Source organism: Dipodomys spectabilis, unplaced genomic scaffold (assembly GCF_019054845.1).
Source record: "Dipodomys spectabilis isolate Male_0828 unplaced genomic scaffold, ASM1905484v1 ptg000089l, whole genome shotgun sequence".
NCBI classification, from domain to species: Eukaryota; Metazoa; Chordata; class Mammalia; order Rodentia; family Heteromyidae; genus Dipodomys; species Dipodomys spectabilis.
In genome coordinates this window covers 22,153,011-22,176,878 of record NW_024870766.1, presented here as the reverse complement: position 1 = coordinate 22,176,878, position 23,868 = coordinate 22,153,011, and the positions used below count along the sequence as shown (strand labels likewise).

The window sequence follows — 23,868 nt, the reverse complement described above, 5'->3', positions numbered from 1 at the left end:
ATAAAATACCTAATAAGTAAGGGAGGGTGGGAGCAGTGAAACAGTGATCTGGGGAAGTAGAGCTGTAGCTGAAATGATAAAGTGCCAACCTTGAGCACAAAAGCCAAGCAGGAGCCCTGAATTTTTTTGTGCCAATGTCAACGCATACAGAGTTAGTGATTTTTTAGTCAAAACTGTATGTTACAGTAAGTGTGTCACAATGATGTAAGTGGTTGTTGCAAATACTTATGCAAGATTTGCTTGCTCATTGCATCTCTTATATATTGAGAGGAGTTGGTAAGGAGGATGCGTACCCGAAGCTTTCCTTCAGCTTCTTCCCTTTATTAAGGATGGGGCGTAATAGAAAATACAGAGTAGCCATGTGACTGATTTTCTACTAGAACTTCCTTATGTACTGAAACCTTTTAAAATCACCAATGTAAGTCTGTCCTCATTCTCTTAGCCTCACAGCACTACATGTTTCTCTAATAAAAGCAAAATTTCTTCTTTTTTCCTAGTTCCATCCACCTGGATCAGACTTACCTGCCTTAATTTCAATCCTTTTTTGACAATATCTAACATACATATAGAGATATGTATGTATTATGTATATATACACATATATGAATGATCTGGTAAATTAGTTTAGCAAAGCAGAGATACAAATGGATAATGTGGCCAGTCATTCAACAAACACTTATGTTTTAACTTGGCTCTTGCTGGCTATATAAACAAGGCCAAACTCCCCAGAGGTATTTTTCTCTGCATTCTGACCTTATCTGTCTTTTAGACTATCTAACTTCAAGCAACACACAGAAAGAATGATCAGTGCATCAGAATCAACTAGTTCAGCCTATCACAAGTTAACCAACCAGTGGTGGTGGTGAGGCCCTGGGGTCTATTTGTCTTTTAAGTCATTCTCTTACACACTTAAGTTTCAGAAGCAGTAGCTGGATGAAGTCCCATAGTGACTGTCCAGGATCTTTTTCTGCCCTTATATGGTTTTGTGTCCGTTTCTGATACTTCCAGTGAAGTCAGCATGTTGTAGGGAAGTCATACTTTAAGAATAGATTTTCTTCATTTTTTTTTGTTTTTTGTTTTGTTCTTTTGTTGATTTGGGGAGGAAGGAGGCACTGTATTTAAGATTCTCTTCATTTTTTTCAATATGTAAATCTCTGTATAGCTGATTCCCAGTTTATCCACAAGGTGTTTCTGTTACTCCGTGTATTGTTTTTTGGAGATGGCTTATCCTTGAGCAGATTTTCAAGTTGGAGTAGCTTTCAAAAGAACAAATAGAGGAAATGTGTTTTCTACAGGGGAGGCTGGAATGAGACAGAGTTGATTGAAGATAATTCCTAAATCAGGCTGCTAGAAAATCATGAAGCAGTTACTTTTATTCCCTGTGCATCAGTTCCTCTTTCTTGAGTAGATAGTGTCATTCTGTGCCCATAAATTATGGTTGTCAAAACTGATTCTTGTTCCTGCATTTCTGTAGCAGAAATCAGTTATTTGGCCATTTGTGGTAACAGATTGCAAACCTTTCTTGTTGACTGAGTTGGAGGCCTGAGATTTGAAATACACCCATATTCAGAAACTGACTCACAAGTAAAATAATGAAACCAGAGGAACCACATGGCTTTAGATGAATTGGAACAAGTGAAGAAAATCTCTCAGCCCTACCATTGTCCAATGCAAAGAAGGAACAATTAAGTACAAATGCTATAACTGGCTCGAGAGCTTTTGTGTTAAGGAACTGTGACAGTGCTGAGTTATTGGGAGCTACCTCTTAGCCTTGGGCTGAAAGTTTTAGGCATAACTGAAAAGCATTTGAAGTAGTCATTGTAAAATCTCCTGAGAAGTCTTATTTTGGAGGTCCTCTGCCTCAGCATAGCAAACATACAAAATGAGTCTACATGCTACACATTACAGATTTTTTATGTATTTTATTGCAAAAATACTGTACAGAGGGGTTACAGTTACATGAGTAAGGTAATGAGTACATATCCTATTGAGCATTGTTACTTCCTCCTTTGTTTTTCCCCTATCATCCCTTCCCTCTCCACCTCCCAAACTCCTCCCTCACTCCCCCCCCCACAAGTTGTATAGTTCATTTTCAATGTAGTATCTTGTACATCTCATTATTACAATGGGTCAACCTGTATCCTTATTTCAGCATTTTGTTATTTCCCTTCCTCTCACCGAATTAGAAAAATGTATATACAAGATGCAGGGTACTAACATCAAATACAGTGAAAACAGGGATAATACCATGGGGGAAGAACATACCAAAGAAACAAAAAAAATCACATAGTACATTTTAAATATGTTAAAAAAAACAATAGCAAGAAAGAAGAACACTACTTGTGTCCCTATCTCGGGGTTCATTTCACTTAACATCATCTTACATAGTCATATGTACATAGCTTTTGACTTTGTCTGCTTGTCCTAGACTTATACTAGTTATTGCAAATAAGGAGACCACGGGACCTATGTTTCTTTGTGCCTGGCTTACTTCACTTAATGTAAGTTTTTTCCAAGTCTTTTTGTTTCCTAACAAATGGGGCAATGTCATTCTTCCTGAGGGTGGCATAGAATTCCATTGTGTATATATACCACATTTTCTTGATCCATTCATCTACTGAGGGGCATCTGGGTTGGTTCCGTATCTTAGCTATGGTAAATATTGCTGCGATAAACATAGTCATGTTGGTAGCTTTAGTATGGCCTTGTTTGTGATCATTTGGGTAAATGCCCAAAAGAGGGATTGCTGGGTCATAGGGGAGCTCTATGTGGAGTCTTTTGAGGAACCTCAATACTGCTTTCCAAAGTGGTTGAACAAGTTTACACTCCCACCAACAATGTGGTTGGGTTCCCTTTTGGCCATATCCCCTCCAGCATCTGTTGTTATTAGATTTCTTGATTATAGCCATACTAACTGGGGTGAGGTGGAATCTCAATGTTGTTTTGCTTTGCATTTCTTTTATGGCTAGAGAAGTTGAACATTTCTTCATGTATCTATTGGCCATTCTTCAGAGAAGTTTCTCTTTAAGTCTTTAGCCCACTTATTTATTGGGCAGTTGTTTCTTTGAGGATTTGTTGTTGGGGGATTTAGTTTTTTGAGTTCTAAGTATATTTTAGCTATGAGACCCTTGTCCGTTGTATGGCTAGTGAAGATCTTCTCCCAATCTATGGGCTTTCTATTGATCTTGCTAGCTATGTCCTTTGCCATGCAGAAGCTCTGCAGTTTCATGCAATCCCATTTGTCCAACCTGTCTTTGATTTGTTGTGTTTCTTGGTCTTTATGAAGAAAAATTTAACCTGTGCCAAGGAGAGTAGAATTTCTCCTATTCCTATAGTGTTTTCAGGGTGTCTACTTTGACTCCAAGGTCTTTGATTCATTTAGAGTTGATTCTGGTGTATGGTACTATATAAGGATCTAGCGTTAGTTTTCTACATGTGTTTAACCAGTTTTGCCAGCACCATTTACTGAAGAGGCTTTCTTCCATTCTATTTTTTTAGCTCTGTTTTCAAAGATTAAGTGACTATAGGTCTGTGGATTCATTTCTGGGTCTTTAGTTCTATTCCATTGGTCCTCAGGTCTGTTTTTGTGCCAGTACCAAGCTGTTTTGATTACTATGGCTTTGTAGTAGAGTTTGAAATTTGGTATTGATATTTTTCCAGCACTGTTCTTTCTGTTAAGGAATGTTTTTGCTATCTGGGGTCTTTTATTGTTTCATATGAATTTTTAGGCTGCTTTTCATTGAAGAATGAGATATTGATAGGTATCGCATTGAATTTGTATATAGCCTTTAGAAGTATTGCCATTTTCTCGATGTTAATCCTCACAATCCAGGAGCATGGGAGGTTTTTCCACTTCATAAGTTCTGCTTTCATTTCCTTTTTTAGGTTTTAAAGTTTTCATTGTAGAGGTCCTTCACTTGTTTAGTTAACTCCTAAGTGTTTTAGTTTTTGTGGGGCTGTTACAAAAGGAGTTGATTTCCTGATTTCGGCTGTGCTCTTATATTTTTGTTGATACATATTTTGCTCAGCTTTTTGTTGAAAAAAATTAAAAGCCTTTTGTGTGTTTGTTGGTATAAGGATTTGAACTCAGGGCATTTTGCTTTTTAAACAAGCACTCTACAACTGAGCCATTTCTCTATCCCTTTTTTGCACTGTTTTGTTTTTGTTTTTTTTTTGTTCCGGTCGTGGGGCCTGAACTCTGGGCCTGGGCACTGTCCCTCAGCTCTTCAGCTCAAGGCTAGCGCTCTACCACTTGAGCCACAGCGCCACTTCCGGCTTTTTTCTTTTTTTGCTTATGTTGTGCTAAGGAATTGAACCCAGGGCCTTGTGCATGCAAGGCAAGCACTCTACCACTGAGCCACCTTCCCAGCCCCATGCACTGGTTATTTTTGAGATAGAGTCTTGCTTCTTCCCAAACAAGCTTCTGGACAGTGGACCTCCTATTTTCTACTTCTTACCATAGCTGAAATGGCAGGCACGTGGTACCACACCTAGCTTTTCAGCTGAGATGGAATCTCACTGACTTTTCTGCTCATGCTTGTCTCAAACCTCAGTCCCTGTAATCTTAGCCTTACAAGGTGCTAGGTTTATGGGTGTGAGCTACTAGCACCAGGCCAGCATTTCTTTATATTAATCTCTTAAAATAATGGCTTGTAAGGACATCATTTATTTTTGATAGGTTGTGATTTATCATCATTTATGTATATTTTTCTTGATCTTGTAGTGAGAACTGGGGCTTTTTTTATATCATAGCACTGTGTTACATGTGCATCTCAGGAAAGGCCACAGAGGTTTTAAATATCATCCATTCACATACTGATGCTTAATTTGTAGTAATGTTAGTGGCTTATCTTGTTTCAACATTAAATAACCTAACTGGAAACAAATTCAATTATATATATGTGTGTATATATATATATGTGTGTGTGTGTGTGTGTGTGTGTGTATAGCTAGACAGACAGACAGACAGACAGACAGACAGACAGACAGACAGATAGATAGATAGATAGACTCTTCTGGATTTTTAAAAAAGTGAGGACAGTTTGGACAAATTGCAGAACTCTTGCCTTAAGCAAGAATGCTCACTAAATCCTTTCTTCTTAATCTCTCAGGCAGGATACATAAAGCTCTACATGCCCCTTCTGTTAGGCTTACTGAGTGTTCTCGCCCTGGAAGTAGATGCCCCTTTCTTTAAGTGCCTGTGAGGCTCCCTGTAGCTTTCACACACCTTAGCTCTGGGTCATAGGCAACTTCACAATCAATAATTGTTTTTTAGTGGCAGTCTTATCACTCTGAGTGGGACTCTGCTTTCCATAACTCCCAGCCTAACATCTTCCATGGGGGAGAACGCAGAGAGGGCATCTAGTAAATGCATGTTATAGTCTGTCATTGGGTGCTGTTTGTTTCATGGTTAGGCTTTATTTTATGATAAAAAAAATGGGTTTATGGTTGCATTAATAATTTTGCCTTGCTCAGAAATTAATAAAAACACGGAGATATCAAGATACTAATGTATTCCTGCCTGAATCATGTAATTTAATAGATAGTCCTCTGTTTTATTTTACAAAGAAACGAACTTTCATAATAGATTTTTTTCTTTTTTCTGTAAGGGAGGGCAGGAACTGGCACCTTTCTTTTTAAAATTATCTTAACATTTTTCCAGTGCCTATTGAAGGAGATTTTCTTTTATCTTCGGTGCTTTTTATTCTTATTTGCCAAATGATTTACAGTAATGTGAGAATTTCAACTCAAAATATTTTCTTTTTCTTTTTCCTAGTGTTATTATTACAACAGTTCTGTACCTCTCAGATGCACTTCGTAAGAACTTCTTAAATGAAAACTTTGATTATAAGGTAAGTATCTATATAACTGTCTGGCTTGTGCTGAAAGAGTCACAAAAAGGAAAAACAAAGGATAAGAAATGTAGTCATTACCTTGCTCATGTAACTGTAACCCCTCTGTACAGTATTTTCACAATAAAAAAGTTATTTTAAAAAAAGAAACACAAATACTAGAAAAAAAATCAATGCAATTTTAGATCCATATGGTAGCATACACTTATCACCCCCAGAATCCTGGAGGCTAAGGCAGAAGTATTGAGAGTTCATGACCAGCCTTAGTTACATAGCAAGTTCAGAGACAGCTTGAACTATATAGCAAACATGAGATACTGTGTCAAGAAACCAGAGGCTGCGGTGGAATAGAGCTCCTTGGTAGATTGCTTGTCTAGCATTAACAAGGCCCTGACTTTGAACACCAGCACCACACACACACACACACACACACAATTCTATATCATAATTTAAAATATATTGGAATTTTATAATCAGTTTTACATTTTTTTTCGGGGAGCAATACTTGGTATGACCTCAGGGCCCCATACTTGCTTTACAAGCACTCCAGCACTTGAGTCCATTCTACTTTCATTTTTTAAGGCAGGACTCACTTTTTTTTGCTCAAGTCAGCCTGGACTGTGATCCTCCTATTTTATGCCTCCAGCATAGCTAGTATGACAGGTGTATGTCACCACACTAAGCTGTGAGTGGATAGGGTCTCACAAACTTCACCTGGGTTGACTTCGAACTGTGATCCTTTCACTCTCTGCTTCCTGAGTAGCTGGGTTACCAGGTGTTAGCCACCACTTCCTGCTCAATTCCACTTTTTGATCTCTAAATTTTTTCACTATTCTTACAAATCACCCTTTTTATATGCATTCTTACCAAATTCAATTTGGTATATGTCCCCAGTTATTTAGATAAAAATTCATTACTGGAATTATTTTTGCTTTGGGTTTTTATCATATTCCTTTTGATTTATAAGAGCTTTTTGCGTACGAAGAATATTTTTGTCATATTTCTTGTAGTTAGTTGTCTTTCATTTTGCACAGTGTCAGCAGGGAGAGTTTCCATTCATTATGTCCTGTGTGCCCTACTTCAGCTAAATTTATTTCAGGAAATGTTATTCTGATGTCTTTCTGATTCTGTATTTGGTACAAGAAAATATGGACTCAAATGATTTGTTAGTATTCTCAGGAGACCACAGCATGACAATGCACATACACACACACACACACACACACACACACACACACACACACAATTTTTGACTAGAAAAATACTTTTTAAATGCTGTCTAAATTTAAAGCAATTAGCATATTCAAAGGAATATATGCATTTTTAAAAATTCTACATTAGAAGGAACTCCAAAAAAACAAATTCAAACCAAAATAACCTATCTTATACCTTATCTCCCCTGGAAACACTCAGTGATATTGTAAGAGAAACAAAATATATAGTATTTAGCATAAAGCAGAGAGTTCATGGAACCTCAAATTCAGCTTTGAAGTAGTATCTAAATAGACAGTATTTATTTAGCTTGCATAATTTCTTTGTTAAAGAAAATCTCAAGCAGAAGAATATAACAACCTCTATGTATTCATATCAAGTCATAGCCAATCTTATTTTAACTTTAATCCCATCCACTTAGCACTTGTGAAATAAACTCAAGATATGGGAATCACTTCACCTATATATATGTAAATGTCTTCTTCTTTTATAGATCTGGGATTCCTACTTTTACCTTGCAGTCATTTTTATAAACCAGTTGTGTCTACAATTGGAGATGTTCACTCCTTCCAAAAAGAAAAAAGTGTTAGAAAAGTAAGTAATCAGGAGGGAACTTTTGTCTTGAGGTTGTTTAAGCCAAGTGATTTACAAAGCAAAACATCCAAAACTGGAAATCACAAATTGAGAAGCCATGACCCAAAGAACAAGAGACAATTTATTACATAAATTAAAGATTTTGAAATTTCTTGTTTTTTACCCCAAATCTTCCAGTATTCAAAATTATTGTAGAAGCCAAAAATGAGACAGATCTGTTTTACTAAAACATGTATGTGAAGATTTGATTTTGAAGCACCAAGAAATTTACACTAAGTATCTTTAATTAAAAATTTCTTGCCTTTGAAGCCAGGTGCCTGTGGCTCATGCCTGAAATCCTAGCTACTCAGGAGGCTGAGATCTGAGGATCATGGTTCAAAGCCAGCCCGGGCAGTCTGTGAAACTCTTATCTCCAATAAACCTCTAGAAAACTGGAAGTGGCGCTGTGGCTCAAGTAGTAGAGTGCTCTCCTTGAGCTGAAGAGCTCAGGGATAACGCTCAGGCCCAGAGGTCAAGCCACACCACCGACAAAAAAAAAAAAATTCTTGCCTTTGAGTTCAGAGTAACAAAATTGTTGTGGAGGTCTTGTGTCAGATTTGACTTTTGTTCCATTTTAGGTATGGTGATATGCGGGTAACAATGGGTTGTGAAATTTTCAGCATGTGGCAAAACCTAGGTAAGTTATGGAAAATACCACCTGCACTATGTAGTTTATCACTATACTTTTAAGTGTAAAAATGAAGAACAATTTACAAATGAGAGCATTTGAAATCCAAATCAGCAGAAATAATCTACAAAAATCAATTGACATGTTGGCATTGGAAAAAGTTACAACTAAATCTTTACATTGGTTTCTATTTGAAAAAAACAGCCTACTATTGTATATGTCATAATGAATTAATGATAATTTTTCAAATATAGTATTATTCCAACATTATTTCCAGCAATAAAGTAACCATTCAGAATTTGTGTAACAACACAAAAATTTTAGAAGACTGTGAGTCACATAAATTTAGATTAAACTTCCTGAAATATTGACTTATGCATCACCACTTCAAAAATCTTCAAACCATTGACCTGTGTCATAAAGAACCTAGCCAAAGGATTTTAAAAGCATCCACAGTTGCTAAGAGACTGTTAGATCCATTTTATTAATCTACCACAGCACATAAAACATGTTATTCCTGCAAATTGATGGCACAGATCTAGTTACACAGAAGAGAATATTTGAAAAATAAATTATTTTAAATTCCGTTGGCATATGATGTCTTTCTAGAGATTCATAACATTTAATTTGATGTGTTAACTATGAAAATTTTAGGGTACATTAAATATTACTGCATTTTAGTTCCTCCTTGAGATTTATTAAAACTATTTCACTTATTTAAATTGAATATGTAATGACATGAGAGTATCTTCTCTTTGGGGCTAATCCAAATACAACTTGGAGATGACAGGGTTTGTTTTCTGTTATAGTTTTGTTTGAACTCTTGTTATGGAATGATTTTTTAACAGAACACATATAATCCTACAAATATACATAGCAATTGAAGAAGACTTGTTGTATACAATTGATCACAATGGTCAATGGTGCTTGCTTGCTGGTGATTTCAGGAAAACAAATGAGTTAGCATCTTAAGAATAACTTGCAATTATGAAAGGTCAGCAAAAAGAAATTGTGGTCTGTCTTTACATTCAGTTCAAATATAGCACTAAATGTTTGTTGCACTTGGAGAGCATTCCTCTTAGTCTCCAAGTTTTGATGATTCTTTGTGTCTTTCCTCTTTCAAAATTAGATCAAGAACCTTGTTGTATATTGAATTTGGCATTCATTTAGCAAGATATTTTTCAATGAACACCGTAACAAAATGCTTTCTGAAGAAAGTTATAGTTATTCAGGCTCTAATTAGGAAGCCAGGATAAATTTGGTTGGATTACCAGAATATTAGCAAACATGGCAAGTTTTCTCTTCTAAACATTGCTGTCTATGGGCATTTGCATGTAAATCTTTATCAAGGCCAGGATAGCCATGCACTTAGTCTCATATCCTTTTGTCTGCTAAATATAGCATATAGCACGTATATTTCATAAACTTTTCCATTTTGTCTTTCTCCAAAACAAAAAAAAAAATTTTTTTTTTTGGGTCCGGTCGTGGGGCCTGAACTCTGGGCCTGGGCTCTGTCCCTCAGCTCTTCAGCTCAAGGCTAGCGCTCTACCACTTGAGCCACAGCGCCACTTCCCGCTTTTTTTTCTTTTTGCTTATATGGTGCTGAGGAATCGAACCCAGGGCCTCTGGCATGCAAGGCAAGCACTCTACCACTGAGCCACCTTCCCAGCCCCAAAACAAAAATATTTCTACCTCTCTGAATTTTATGTTAAATTACTTCTCTGTTTCCCTTAGACATTCTAGGAAATCTCTGGAGCACTTAGAATGCAGTGTTCTTGAGTACAGTGATAACACAAAATGGTCCAGCACAGTCACCTGGGAGCCTGTAAGGAATGAAAATTCTCTGGCTATAACCTACAACTACTGAAACAGAATCTCTGGGAGGTAGCCCAGCATTGGGAGTTTTAGCTGGTTTTCCAGGTGATTCTTAGGTATTTGGCTAAAAATTGTAAAGCACTGCTTCAAAGCACACTATCCATTCTTTGTTATTCCATCCCTAAAGATTAACACTAGTACAGTAAAAGATTTTTGTTATGTTCCATGTACAAGTTCTCACCATGAGATAGTTCAAGTGGAGAGTGAATATAATTTGCTTCATTCCTTGGTTTCTACATTATTTCCCTAGAGTTCTGTCTTGACTTTTCTGGGGCTTTCAAAGCATTAGGTAAATTTTAAAGGTTGTTGCTAGTGTACAACTGCTACAATTGGAAAATATTCAGAAATATTAAAGCCTTTCTTAAAACACACACTTTTATAAAACATTCACAATGAAACATTCGGTATACTCTTGTAACACCCCTTATAGGCCTTAACTAAACTTGTTATGTAAAAGTATTAAAATATATCAGTTATATTAGTTATGTAAAATAAATTAGTTACAATATCAAAGTACATTAGTGTCCTTTTATATATTCGTAAGTGTGTCTTAGTGAATATTTATATGCTAAATGAGAATTTATAATTTTTCATTTTAATATCACAGGCTAATAAAGTTCATGAGATGCTGGCTCATGATTTCAAGACTTTTCACTGCTGTGACAAATACCTGGAAGGAACAATGTAAAAGGAGGAAAGTTTTATTGCTGGTTCACAGTATCAGAAGTTTCAGTCCAGAGTCAGATGGCTTCATTTTTTTCTGGGCCTGTGGTGAGGGAGAATACCATAGTGGAAGTGTGGATTGGAACAAAACTGCTTACCTCCAGGGACCAGGAGGAGAGCAGACCTGTTGCCAGTGGGCTTCCTGCTTCCCTTTTGTTTCCATCTATGCTTGTAGCCTACTGGATAGAACTGCCCACAGTCAGGGCAGGTCTTCCCCCTTAGTAAATCATCTCTGACCTAATCTACAAATGTGCTTTACTAATAATCCCTCAGTTGCCTCTCAATCCAATCAAGTTGACAAGATTAGCCATTACAAATTACAGTTTTTTGTGTTGGTGGTGGTTTTGTTTATTTGGTTTTGTTAGGCATAATCTCATTATCTCAGGCTGGCCTAGAACTCACAATCCTCCTGTGTCATCCTCCCCAGTGTTCAGATCTGAGCTATGAACACATAGGCTTGTCAGTGTTACTTCCAGCCATAGTCATCAGACTGGTAGGCCTTCAAGTTGATGCATTTAAAGTATTCCAAAACTTATGTGTAATGTTAAATATGAATTTGTAATGATTAGTTTTAAACAGAAAATTTAAACCTCTTTCTGAATATGCAAGTATTTAGAGTTTTAATGTCTTTGAAGTTCATAGAACTGAGAGAAGTGAATTCTATGTTCTCTTTCTGTCTCTTCCCAGTCTTGGAGCTTTTTGGCAAGCAAGATTATAAGTGCTCATTTTCACCTTCACAGGAACAAATTTGTGGCTCCTGCTTTAGCTCACTAACATGCGGTCTAATTGACAGTGTAGGAACCACACCAAAAGCCTTTTGTCTACAGGCAACAAATGTAATGCACAGATAACCAGGCCAGTCTCTTCCCTCCTAAGAGAGGAATGCTTCCTGAGGACAGAGGGGCTTTGGGTTACTTATGGGAAATTTGAGTGAATGCTACTTGTCCCTAATGCATGTAGAACATTGTAGTCAGCATTATCCCTATTATATGGTTCCGATAATTTATTTTAAAATACAATTTTATCGTTATTATTAAGATGTTGAACAGTGGGATTGTCATTGCTTAAGTCTGGCAGTGAGTACGATTCTTTTTGGACAGTGTCACCCCTTTGCTTTCTTCCACTTTCCTCCTCCCATCTCTGCCCACAAACAGCATAGTTCATTTAAAAATGTATCAGATATTTTTAATTGTGGTTTAAAAATGCATTAAATATAGCACCTTAACCTTTTCACAATGTACAGTTTGCTGGTACTAAGTACATTCACACTGTAATACTATCCATCCAAGAACCCTTTTCATCTTGTACAACTGAAACTCTATGCCCATTAAACAACAGCCCCCAAATTTCCTCTCCCCCTCCCCGCCCCTGGTACCACCATTCTACTTTTTATCTCTATGAATTTGAACAATACTTGTCCTTTTGGACTGACCTACGCATTTAGCAAAATAACTTCAAGATCTTTCTACGTTGTAGTGTGTATCAGCATTTCCTGCCTTGAATAATATTCCATTCTACCTTTTCTTTGTCTTTTCATCTATCCTTGGATACTTAGGCAGGCTATTTCTACTTTTTGGGCTGAATAATGTTGTGAATAATGCTGCTGTGAACATGGGTGGACATATACCTCTTTGGGACTTTAATTTCAGTTATTTTGGGTATGTTTCCAGAAGTAGATTTGATAGATCATATTACAGTTCCATTTTTAGCTTTTCTTTTCTTTTTTTTTTTTGTCAGTTGTGGAGCTTGAACTCAGGACCTGGGTGCTGTTCCTTAGCAGTTTTTCTCAAGGCTAGCACACCCCTTTGAGTATGGCTCCACTTTGGATTTTCTGGAGGTTCATTGGAGATAAGAGTTTCATGGATTTTCCTGCCCAGGCTGGCTTTGACCCATAATCCTCAGTTTTCAGCCTCCTGAGTAGCTAGAATTATAGGCATGAACCAGCAGTGCCCACCAGCTTTTTGAGAACCTACCATATTGTTGCTTTTGCATAGCTGCTGTACCCATTACATTCCCATCAGAACACAAGAGTTCCTGATTCTCCACATAAGTGCCAACATTTGTCCCTCTCTGGAGACAGATGTTAATAGTCATTATCCTAGTGGATGTGAGATGTTAACACGTTGTGGTTTTGGTAAAAAAAAAAAACAAAAAACACTTGATTTTGAAGAATAAAGACCAACTAGAGATAAGTGAATATCTTTTCTTAAATATGTTATTGCTTAGTATTTCATTTTGTAAGTTGAAGAACTATAATTATTCCATAAAGAGCAGAGGAAAGGCATATGTTGCTGTCTCCCAAATTTTATCCATTTGTGCCTGGACTTGCAAGTATAAACTACAAGAAAGAAGTCTTTACTACCATCTCACCTTTAGTTCTCATCTTGTTGGGAGTTTTAAGTTTTCCATTCTTTTTCTAGATGAGCTCCCATTCTTACTAAATATGAAGTGGACTCTTTGTTCCACATTTGCAAACACTGCATCTTGTAACTGCTGTAGAGAAATCAATACTTCCTAGCAGGCTGTTCTGTGTGCATAATTATAAAACTCCAACAGCCCAAGTAGCAGGTGCCCTAAATACTTCAAAACAAGGCCATGTGACTAACAATTAGAACTTGGGGAAGTATACTAAACCTGTGGTTTAAAACGAAATCACTGAAATGAAGTTTAGTTTGCTGTTTCTATACATAGCTCAAAATTTGCTTTGTTGCCTTAATAGGAATTAAATTTACAGTGCTTGGGAAGCCTCTTCAGGTCTGCACAGATTCTGTTTCCAAAGTGTGTTTGCAGAAAATAAGACTATTCTCACACATTTCCACATGGTAATTTAAATGTGGGTGTGGCTGACCTCTGACCTTATGGCCAGTAGAAAATTTGGGCTACAAAATACAGTGTATGGACTTTATTTGAACTATGGTTGAAATAAAACAATTATAAATGGCATGTTTTTAAGACTATCAGAGAAATTTTAATATTGAATAAGTTTTATACTAATTTAAGGAAGTATTTGACTTTGTATGGTAAAGGAATTATAATTCTGCATTCTTAAAATACACAATTGAAGATGCTTACTGATGCATGCACAAGTACAATATATTTCTGGCTTGATTTAAAATACTCTAAGAAAATCAAACCATTGGAATATTAGAAGAAATAGAATTAGCAAAATGTTGAAGATGATATGTAATGATTGTTTTACTTATCTCTGTCATTTGATGTACTTCAAAAAAATTAAGAATAAATTGGATCATATTTAGAAAGAGATTCAAAACAAAACAGTGATAACTAAAGTAATGATCTTCATGAAAAAGATCAAAGGATGCCAAGCTTCGATAAGATTCAAAATTAAATGTATAAGATAGTGGGTCTAAATCTCACCCTTCTAGCACAAATTTGCTAGAATGCTCTGAGCTAGCAAAAAATTCAATTTGTGCTGAAGCTACTTTTGAATGTGTGTAGGGAAAGGTAATGAAACAGAAAGGAAAAGTTTGTGTGAAATCTGATGTCTTACATAGTATGATAGCATCAGAGAGTCTCTTCTGGGATAACTAGTCAGATGCTAAGATGACCTTTAGCCTGGAATACTTGAATCCTTCCGTTTGGTGGTTGACTTTAACTTGCAGCCTTTTCCTGCAGTCCTATTATAGGACTCGTGAAAAAACCTGCATTCTCAGGACTTGCCAGATTTTGCCTCCTGATAAGTCTCCTTTCTTTTTCTTTTTTGTTTTCTAATTTTTTTCTAGCAAGTCTTTATCTTAGTTTAACAGGTTAAATTTAGTAGAAATGGAGAAGAGAGAGACAAATATTTCCTGTTCCCCATGCAGGAAATAGAAGTTAATGACTCTTCCTTTTTTCTCGTTTTTCTTCTTACGTGCCAGAGTATCTTAAATAAACGGTGGATTCAGGCTTTTACCAATGACAGTACAAGTCACTGAGTTCAGAGTTCTGCTTTTTTTTCTGCCCTGACAAAAATAACAGGAAAGGCATTGCAAATGACAGCTGCTACTTACCTGCTTGAAATGCGTATAGGAAAGAGGGGTAAGGAGGATGGGAGAAGGATAAACTGCGGTTTAGTGAGTATGTCAGTTTTAAAGAGTTCATTCTTTGAGGAAAATATGCAAAGCTAGGTTAATAAGAAAGTTTCTTGTGAAACTTCTAGTTTCTAAGAAGAAAGCAAAGCAATCAGAAAGGTACTTGGTTACAAGGATCAGAAATAAAGGTAGGAATTCACAAAGAATTATAAGCCAGGGTTTTTCCCTCATCTATACGGGTATGAATAAATAATTTAGGGATGATAAGAAAGGATTGGATGAACTTTGCTGGAAACTTCAATGAGAGAGGAAGGGACTGTGACTTCAGTGACATTTAGATGGGCAAAGGGCCACCAGCTGAATCAAGGACTGTGGTCCTGTGATGCTCCAAACGCTTTGTCTGAACATTTTAATTCACACTGAAACTACACCCAAGATATAGTCAGCATGGCCCCCAATTGTGGAAGAGAAGCAATGCTCCAGTACTATGCGGTATCTGCAGGGGGTGAAGGGAGATTGTGGGAAAAGCAAATAATCTGAGGAGTGAGAAATTTCACAGATGCCCCAGAGTGCTCTGTCTGCCCTCTTAACATGTTGCTAGTATGAAGCATGAGAATCTCAGACCATGGTGCACTTAGGATTCAGGACAAGGACAAGGACATGTGCTTTGACTTGAAGCCGATGTTGGAGAAGCCTGTATTTACAAAGCTGATACAAAGCCTCAACATGCCTTCAAGACAGGAGAAGCCAAAGGCCTTTGTCCAGGGTACCTTCTCCAGATAATGCAAGACTAGCAGTAATTCAAACGCTTGAAGGCACACAACCTGTCTCCTCCTGTTGTCTAATTGGTCTACAGAGGATAGGCAAGACACTGCCCAGGTCTTTGTCAAAAGGAACCATTGCTTTCCTTCTAGCTGGTGTAACAAAGCTCTGCTGTTTGCACTTGACAAAAATCAAAGGCCAAAAGAACCAAATTATACACACTGTCTTGTGTGGCTGGGAAGCCTGCAGGTAGGGCTGGCTTCAGGCACGAGAACAGAGTTCACCATTTCCCAGTCGTTGTTCTGACTCTGCTTTTCTCTGTTAAATGAGGAAGTGATTTCTGTATACTTTAAGCCAATTTCTTCTTTCTTAATAGTGGTCCTTTAAAACAAAAAAGAAGTCTTTCGGGGGCAGAGATGAGGCTGGTTAGGGGACAGGTTAGACACTCCGGAGGTAGATATGGGAGAGTGAGGACTCCCCACCCCTTCTATCGGCTCCAGGGTATGACAAAGAACTTCCCCGAAGGAGAGGAGGCTGGCAAGAGAGCACATGTGACCACAGTTTTGTATCTGAAAGAAAAATGTATAAATAAATGAAGCACTTCTTCACCTCGCTATATTGTAAAATTTCCCTTACCCTTCTTTCGCCTCATAGGGCTGCAATTGACATTGTCATGGACAATAATATATGTATAAACAGTTTCTAATTGTTTACATAATATCAATTGTGTCTTATCAGTTAGTTTTTATACTTTCTTATCTGAGGATTCAGGTATAATTGGATATTCCTGAGGCAATAGTTTTAAGCAAATTTTATACTTTTTTTCTTTGTAAAGGTCTCCTGAAGACTAATTATTCTTAAATGCCAATATGTTCTTCATTTTAGGAGAACACAAGCTTCATTTCATCCCTGCCTTGATTGGTCCCTTCCTAGAAGTGACCCTGATACCCCAGCCAGATCTCCGGAATGTCATGATTCCTATTTTTCATGATATGATGGATTGGGAACAGAGGCGGAGTGGCAACTTTAAACAGGTAGGCAGAAGTTCACCTCCTCCTCAGAACAGGTAGGAGCATTTTACTCCTATGACATCTCCAAACTTCCAGATGTAAGCATGACTTGGGAATCCAGGCTGACTGCTTCTCTCAGGTCATGTGGTCTTTGACATTTCTCTCTGGTCCTCTGTTCTCCTGAGCCTCCAGGAAAGTCCTGAGAAGAGGGTAGGGGGAAAACCACTTAATTCCTTTCAGCCCTGCGTCTGTTATTTAAGAACTTACAAGAGACTTTTTTTGCTCCAAAGTGGACACAGCACAGAGGTATCAGTGGGTTAATGATTCTTAAAATCATTGAGCTCTCTGTGGGTTTGCTGTGTTTGGTGAGTGGCTTAGCTTGGAACATTTGATTCACAGTGTGTTTTATAGCTCTTAGCTTGAAGCATTGAGAATTAATTTAAAGAGCACAGTGGAAAATCTTGCAAAAGAAATTCCTAGGGGATGAACTAATCATTTCTCATTGACAGAGGTTCTAATAGCGTGGTTCCAGATTAAGGACAAGCATTCTTGTTACAAAAGTAGATCTCACAAGCAATCAGCTGCCTTTTGGCTGTGCCAAGTCCCTTAACTTGGAGGTAGATGGTCTACTGGCCATTTACAAGATCACAGCACTTAAATTGTTTACCTAGAAGATGTGGCCCTACTTTATGCTTCTTCCTCAAACTTGCAAAAGTGGTTAGCTCTATGGGCAAATTGACTGCATATATAGAATATACTTGGAAGACAGGAGTCTGTGTGGGCATTTCAGTCTTCTTGATATACAGATTGTTTTCAAGAAAGCTGATAGGTAAACAAAAGTATTCAAAATTTTTGCTTGCTTAGAGAGGAACCCACTTTCCTTTCCCCTTATCTTTATCATTTGATTGAAAGTTGGTTTGAAGGAATAATTAGGCTCAGTCCTTTGACAGAGTCAAATTATCTCTTCTAAGCCCTAATTACTTTAACTCTCTCTAGCCAGTGGTTTTTTGTTTCTGCCTCTTCTCCTGTCTCAGATAGATGAAGGGATATTTTTCCTTTACTGATATTCAAGTTCCAACAAATTTACATCTTTGAAAATATAAATGTTTTGACTATAGTTTTTCAGGAAATATGTCCTTTCCCTCTCCTGCTGCTTATTGCTGACATAGAATATTTCTGTGGATGTACCATCTGTACATGGCTAGGACAAGTTCTCAACTTCAGCAAAAATTGAGTGTAGCCTCAAACTGTTTTAGAAAAGAAAATAGATATGACACATTCAAGATTTAAATTAATGTATGTGGGTACGTTAGTTTGCTGATGTTTTTAGATAGAATGATGTAAAGAAAAAAAAGAAATAGGACTTGCCAGCTTTGAGAAGTCCCTAAAAAAGAATTTAGACATTTAAATTGGGCTTCAAGCATTTGTGTTTGAATCACAGATAGATAGATGTCTTTGGCAGTAGGAAAAGCTATCCAGCCAGGGATTTGAAGACACTTTAACACTGTCCAAATTAGCCCCCTAGAAATCCAAAGAGAAGTCTGCTATTAACCATAGCTGAGAAAGTCACTTTCACAAAACATACAGCTTTCTCCCAGACATGAAGAAAATTGTTTTAATTTGCCTAGAAATCCTACTTGATTTGAAAAGGGGAGGAAAAAGAAAGTAATACTTGGGTATGTTTCAGGTGGAAGCCAAGCTGATTGACAAACTGGACAGCCTGATGTCAGAAGGCAAAGGTGACGAGACCTATCGTGAGCTCTTCAACAGTATGTGAGTAATGTATTATCTCAAGTTGATTTTGTTCTGGGGGCTGGGCATCAGTACTGAGTCACTCTTCACCGATGTAGCTGCAAACCACAGAAACAGCTTAGGTCTCAAAGGAATGCTTTGTCTTTGTGAAGTGTGAAATAAAAGATAATTGCCTAACGGATCTTATTATGTTGATGATTAGACATGTCTCTTTATTTTAATCTCTGATCAGGACAGGTCACTTGTGTTATGTAACAAATTTCACTCTTTTCATGCCTAGTAAGTTTAAGAAAAAGCTCATTGCTGCCAGATAATGATTCTAAGTAGCATTATGATATAACTTGTATTCAGCACTTGCCTGACTTGCTGTTGGAAAAAAATTACCTTAGTTTTTAATCTGTTCTCTGACACTTGAATTAATACATGGCTGTAGATCTCCTGTGGTCAGCATTGCTACTTTCTTCGTAAGTGCTTCTTATTAGAATATCACAGAAGCAAATGATTTCTCAAGAAAAATTCTGTGTTTGGGATTTGTGTGGAAGGTAGAGAAATAACAACATTTTGTAAAAGGACTTTGAAGTTGTTCATGCTAGTACAATCTAGTCACAGTCTTAGGATGAATTGCTTAACCCAAGTATGCATTCACTGTTTTCAAATGGCCAGAGGACCTGTGCAAAATGCTTTTGTGCTGTGGGATTTCTCGTCTGGCCCCTGTTTTCTTTCTAGTTTCCTGTGGGTCTGTCATTTTTAAATCTAGTATACTTAAAAAGTATTTCTTTTTGAAAAAATGAATTGGCTTATTGAGCTTGGAAAATGTTTGCAATTCTTTCAGAAGTGCAAAAATCATTCACCAACACATTTTTCTACTATAAAATATAATTTTGTCTGTACTCATGCTCTCAAATATCACCTAGAACTAAATATTAATGTGTTAATACTGTTAGTACTGGTGCCCAAATGCAAGATTCTGTCCTTTTAAGATCATTAATTTGGAACCATGCAAATATCAGTAGGTAGACTTGAATATTATTATTAATGACTGGTAAGTTGGACAGACTTGAGCTGGCCTAATTCAAAATTGTTCTTAAAGCTTTCAGAAAAATTATATTGAAAGGAAAAGCCAGGAAGGGGTATGGAGATTTCATGTGGTGGTAGTGGGTGATAAAAAATGTTCTTTGTGCTAAACCATGAACAGCACCATTTTTTCTGATATGTAATTAAGCCAGAACTTTTAATAATTATTCACGAGGATCTTGTTCATTCTTGTGTACAAAGCATCTGTCTTTCATGACAGCTGGAGTTTACCAAGAATTCTGATTAAAACCTTATCCAATATAATAAATTGCTTTTGAGAACTGCTTTCATTTCAGTTACTAGTCCTTGGTTTGAACAAAGAACTAAAATGAGAAAGCACTCAGTGAAATGAACCTCTTGAGATCTGTGATTAATTATTTATAGTAAATTCACAAGATTAATAAATACATGCATAGTTCTAAGAGTGCCTCTTATCTACTTTAATAAAAGCCTGATAGCATACAATTTGGATTGCTTGTGTATAAATAAGACTTTGAAAGAGAAGATGCACCTTGACACTAGAATCAAACTAGTAATTAAGATATTAAGCCTCTGTAATTAGGACTATTTTAAGAGTCTCGATTCAATTCAACAAAGATTTTTATTTTGTTGATTTTCAGAATATTATCAGAATTGCTAATATAGATATTTTCTCTCCTGCTTTTGTAATCAGAACATTGGGAATAAGTCAAATTTAAAGTGATAATTCAGTATCATTTCTATTTGGACTCATTAAAGAAAGTGAAAATCTAACTATAAAAAAAAGATTTTTTGACAATAGAAATCACAGTGAATTAGTGTAGCCACAATGAGTCACTGCACACATTATGAATTGGGAACACATGGCATTATGGTACAGATTCTCATTTGTTCTCAGTAATTCATGTTTCAAATTTCTCAAAGATTGTTCAGTACCTGAAAGTAACTTGCTTGCTGCGCCTATAATGTAGTGGAAGCTTATATAGTACCTTCCTTCCTAAGAACTCATCTTTACTAATTCTCAACATTATTTTCATTTACTCATATTACCTTCTTTTGAAGTTAGTAGACTTTACTGGGGTTTTGTTGTTGCTTGTTTTCTTTTCGTTGGTCTTGGGGTTTGAGTGCTGTCCCTGAGCTTCTTTTTTTTCTTTTTCTTTCTTTTTTGCTCAGAGTTAGTGTTCTACCACTTCTGTCTTTTTTGGTAGTTTATTGGAGATAAACAGTATCATGGACTTTCCTACCCAGTCTGGCTTTGAACTATCATCTTTAGATCTCAGGCTCCTGAGTAGCTAGGATTACAAACATGAGCCACAGGCACCTGCTGGATTTATTGATTTCAATAAATTGTGGATCATAGACCACAATGAGAAATATCTAAAATGCATCATCAGAATAAATTCTGCTTTACTTGGCTCCTGGTTCCCTCCTCTGTTTTACTTGCTGAGCTCCTCCTGTGCTAGGCATTTGTGTGGACTGGAATGCAGCACACAGTTGGGCTACATATGGTCTTGAGGGACCTAAAAAGCAACAGCCAGCCATCACAGTTCTTTCCTCTGCTTTATCTAATTCAGTAAGACTCCAACCAAATTATTTGGGATTTCTTACTTCATAGTCCCATTTATTTTCTGCTTGGTGACAGCGGATTTGCTATATATAAACATCATACTTTTAGTGTCTCCCTCCACCTCACCTATCTCTGTCTCTCTCCCTCTGTCTCTCTGTCTCTGTCTCTGTCTCTCTCTGTCTCTCTGTCTCTGTCTGTCTCTGTCTGTCTGTCTGTCTCTCTTTCTCTCTCTCTCTCTCTTTCTCTCTTTCTCTCTCTGAGTATACACAGATAGAGGTTTATATTTCAGATGATGGTCTCAGCATAATCCTGGCAGGATACAGGGAAAGACAGAAAAATTATGCCTTACCCACTGTCCACTTCCATTTCCTTTGTGGAGTAAAAGCCTGATGAGTGGTGTGATCCCACAGCCCCATGGTTTATCCTCCCCAGTGTGTTGGAGTCCCTTTGCATTTGCCAGAGCAGTCTGATCAGTCAGCAAGGAGAAACTGCTTCTTACTTCTCCCAGATGGGGTCCCATGGGCCATGATTATAGACCAGCTGAAAATACCCAACTTCACCAGTGCTATCTAATACCATTCTTCTATGATTGCTAATAGTCTCTTCTCATCAGATGAACTAGGATGTAGAGCAGTTTCCAGCAGAAGAAAACAGCCTGGCCAAGAATGCAGATGAACTGGGTTCTAGATTGAGCCCTAACATTTGGTCTCCATTGCAGTCAGGGATAGAGGCTATGCAGAGCTTTGCCTCTTAGAAAAGGATGATATAGCTCTGTATCCTGACTACATTGGGAACCTGTGCAAATTACTGAAACTCATAAAGGAAGTCTCTATGTATTTTTAGAATTATTACTTAACCAACTTTTTTCTTTTTCTTTTTTTCTTTTAGTCTCTAAGTGTAAGAGGTGTGGGCTGTCACTTGGAGAAATTCCTACATCATTCTGCATTGCTTTGGCAGGCAAATTTTCACTTGAGAACTTAGCTCTCAACTTGGTTCTCAATACCAGTTTGCCACTTATGCTTGAAACAGGTGTTGTTCTGAGGCTTTGTTTTGTTTTGTTTCAAAAGAAAACACATTTAAACAAACTTAGGGGCCTTCCCCTGGAGGATTAGTCAGGGCAAGTACCATCCTGTATGTATTCTCTGCCCCACCCTCTTCCCTTAATCCAAGAAACAGTTTCTAATCCATCTGAAAAAGAATTGACCAGAGATGCAGAAGCAAAAGATAAGAGTCTAGAAAGGAGACCAAGGACTAGAGGGACAGTAGCAAGAAAATGGGGGGAGGGGAGAGGTGGAGAAAAAAAAGTTGGGAGAGAACATAGCCACAGATTAAAGACAGCTTTGGCAAAAATTGCTTTTTTCCCCTTTATATTTACTCTTTTTTTCCAAGTACAAGTAAGATATACTGAAATTGTGCTTGTAAGATATGTTTTCTGTCGGTCTTATTTCTGAAACTGAGATGACAGGGAAACAAGATTTTAGACAGGGATGATGATCATTAAATTCAGAGGGATAGGAAAGTACTCTGATTTGCCATGCTTACATTCTTTTATCTTTTATTTTTCATATCTTTATCTTTTATCTTCAGTCTGAAGCCATTGCCAAGAACAGTGTTAATTTGCTGAGAAGGGGAAGTGGAAGTCAAAACGGATCCTCAGTTATTATGATTGCTATTATTGTGTGTTTACAGAGTGCTGCTGTTCTGCTCCAAGGTGTTTAGGATTAGGGGAAATGTAGGAGGAGGTCTGTGGCTCCGTGCTTGTCATCCATGTGCTGTAACAACCACTTAGAAAATCCTCTGTGATTAATGACAAAATGAATGAAATCATTGAGGGAGCGCACAGATAGTACAATATGTATTGAGTGGGCAAATGTTAAGTGAAAGGGAAAAACGCAAAACGTCATACCGTCTGTACAAGGATTTTCCTGTAGCAGTTGCATTGCAGTAAAATTGCTTGGATGAAGATGCATTCCACTGAGAGGTAGGAAAAGATTTTTAGGGGAATAAAGCAAGATTTTACTTAAAAGTAAACTTGGAGGTACTCTCGTTTTCAATTTTTGCAGTGTTATTTGAAGTGGTAACGCGCAAGTCTCTTCATCCTCACAGAGAAGCTAGGAAATGTCTTAGCTGTGAGGTGCTTGTATAGTCTGAAAATGTGATTGCATGTATGTATTCCTATTTTATGACCTGGATAATCTGATAATCAATTTGCTTTGTCAATGCTTCCTGGATTAGAATTCCACTGTTTGGTCCCTATCCTAGGTAAGACATTGTTTGCAAATTGTGCTACTTGTGAGATGTTGCAGTGGTTGCTAAGGCATTTAAGGTACTGATGAAAGTAAAATGGTTGTCATGGTGACTGATAAAAATAAATGTTAAAAATGCCTTGGGTTCTTTCTTTTCCAGTCTACTAAAGAAAATTGAGCGGGAAACATGGAGAGAGAGTGGCGTTTCATTAATTGCCACTGTAACTCGGCTAATGGAGAGGTTGTTAGATTACAGGTAAGCCAAGTCCCATCTAATCTGCTGTACTTCAGTTAGAAACCAAATAGAATATAGTCCACATTCCACTTGAGTTAGTTCACGAATTGTTTGTCAGCCTCTGGACTTCTAATTAACTAGTTGAGTTTTTACTTGGAGCTTTATTTTTGTTTTGTTCTGTTTCTTTTTTTTTTTTTTGATAGACCCTTCAAATTTAAAGTCTCGGTGTGTTGAGAGAGCACTGAGTTCCTGACAGTCCTTTCAAAAAAAGAAAAGTAAATTTTGTTGT

At 37.1% G+C, this 23,868-nt stretch overlaps 1 protein-coding gene across 3 annotated transcripts in view; it reads left to right on the top strand.

The window, feature by feature from the left end:
- The window catches only part of Dock4 (dedicator of cytokinesis 4), a 429,879-nt gene that overhangs the window by 352,254 nt on the left and 53,757 nt on the right, over positions 1 to 23,868 (top strand). For all 3 annotated transcript variants that reach the window (XM_042684635.1, XM_042684637.1, XM_042684636.1), the window contains exons 28-33: positions 5,777 to 5,852; positions 7,558 to 7,658; positions 8,276 to 8,334; positions 16,602 to 16,750; positions 18,414 to 18,499; positions 23,505 to 23,600. In XM_042684635.1, coding sequence (XP_042540569.1) covers positions 5,777 to 5,852; positions 7,558 to 7,658; positions 8,276 to 8,334; positions 16,602 to 16,750; positions 18,414 to 18,499; positions 23,505 to 23,600 — 567 coding nt within the window. The remainder of the gene's footprint in view (positions 1 to 5,776; positions 5,853 to 7,557; positions 7,659 to 8,275; positions 8,335 to 16,601; positions 16,751 to 18,413; positions 18,500 to 23,504; positions 23,601 to 23,868) is intronic.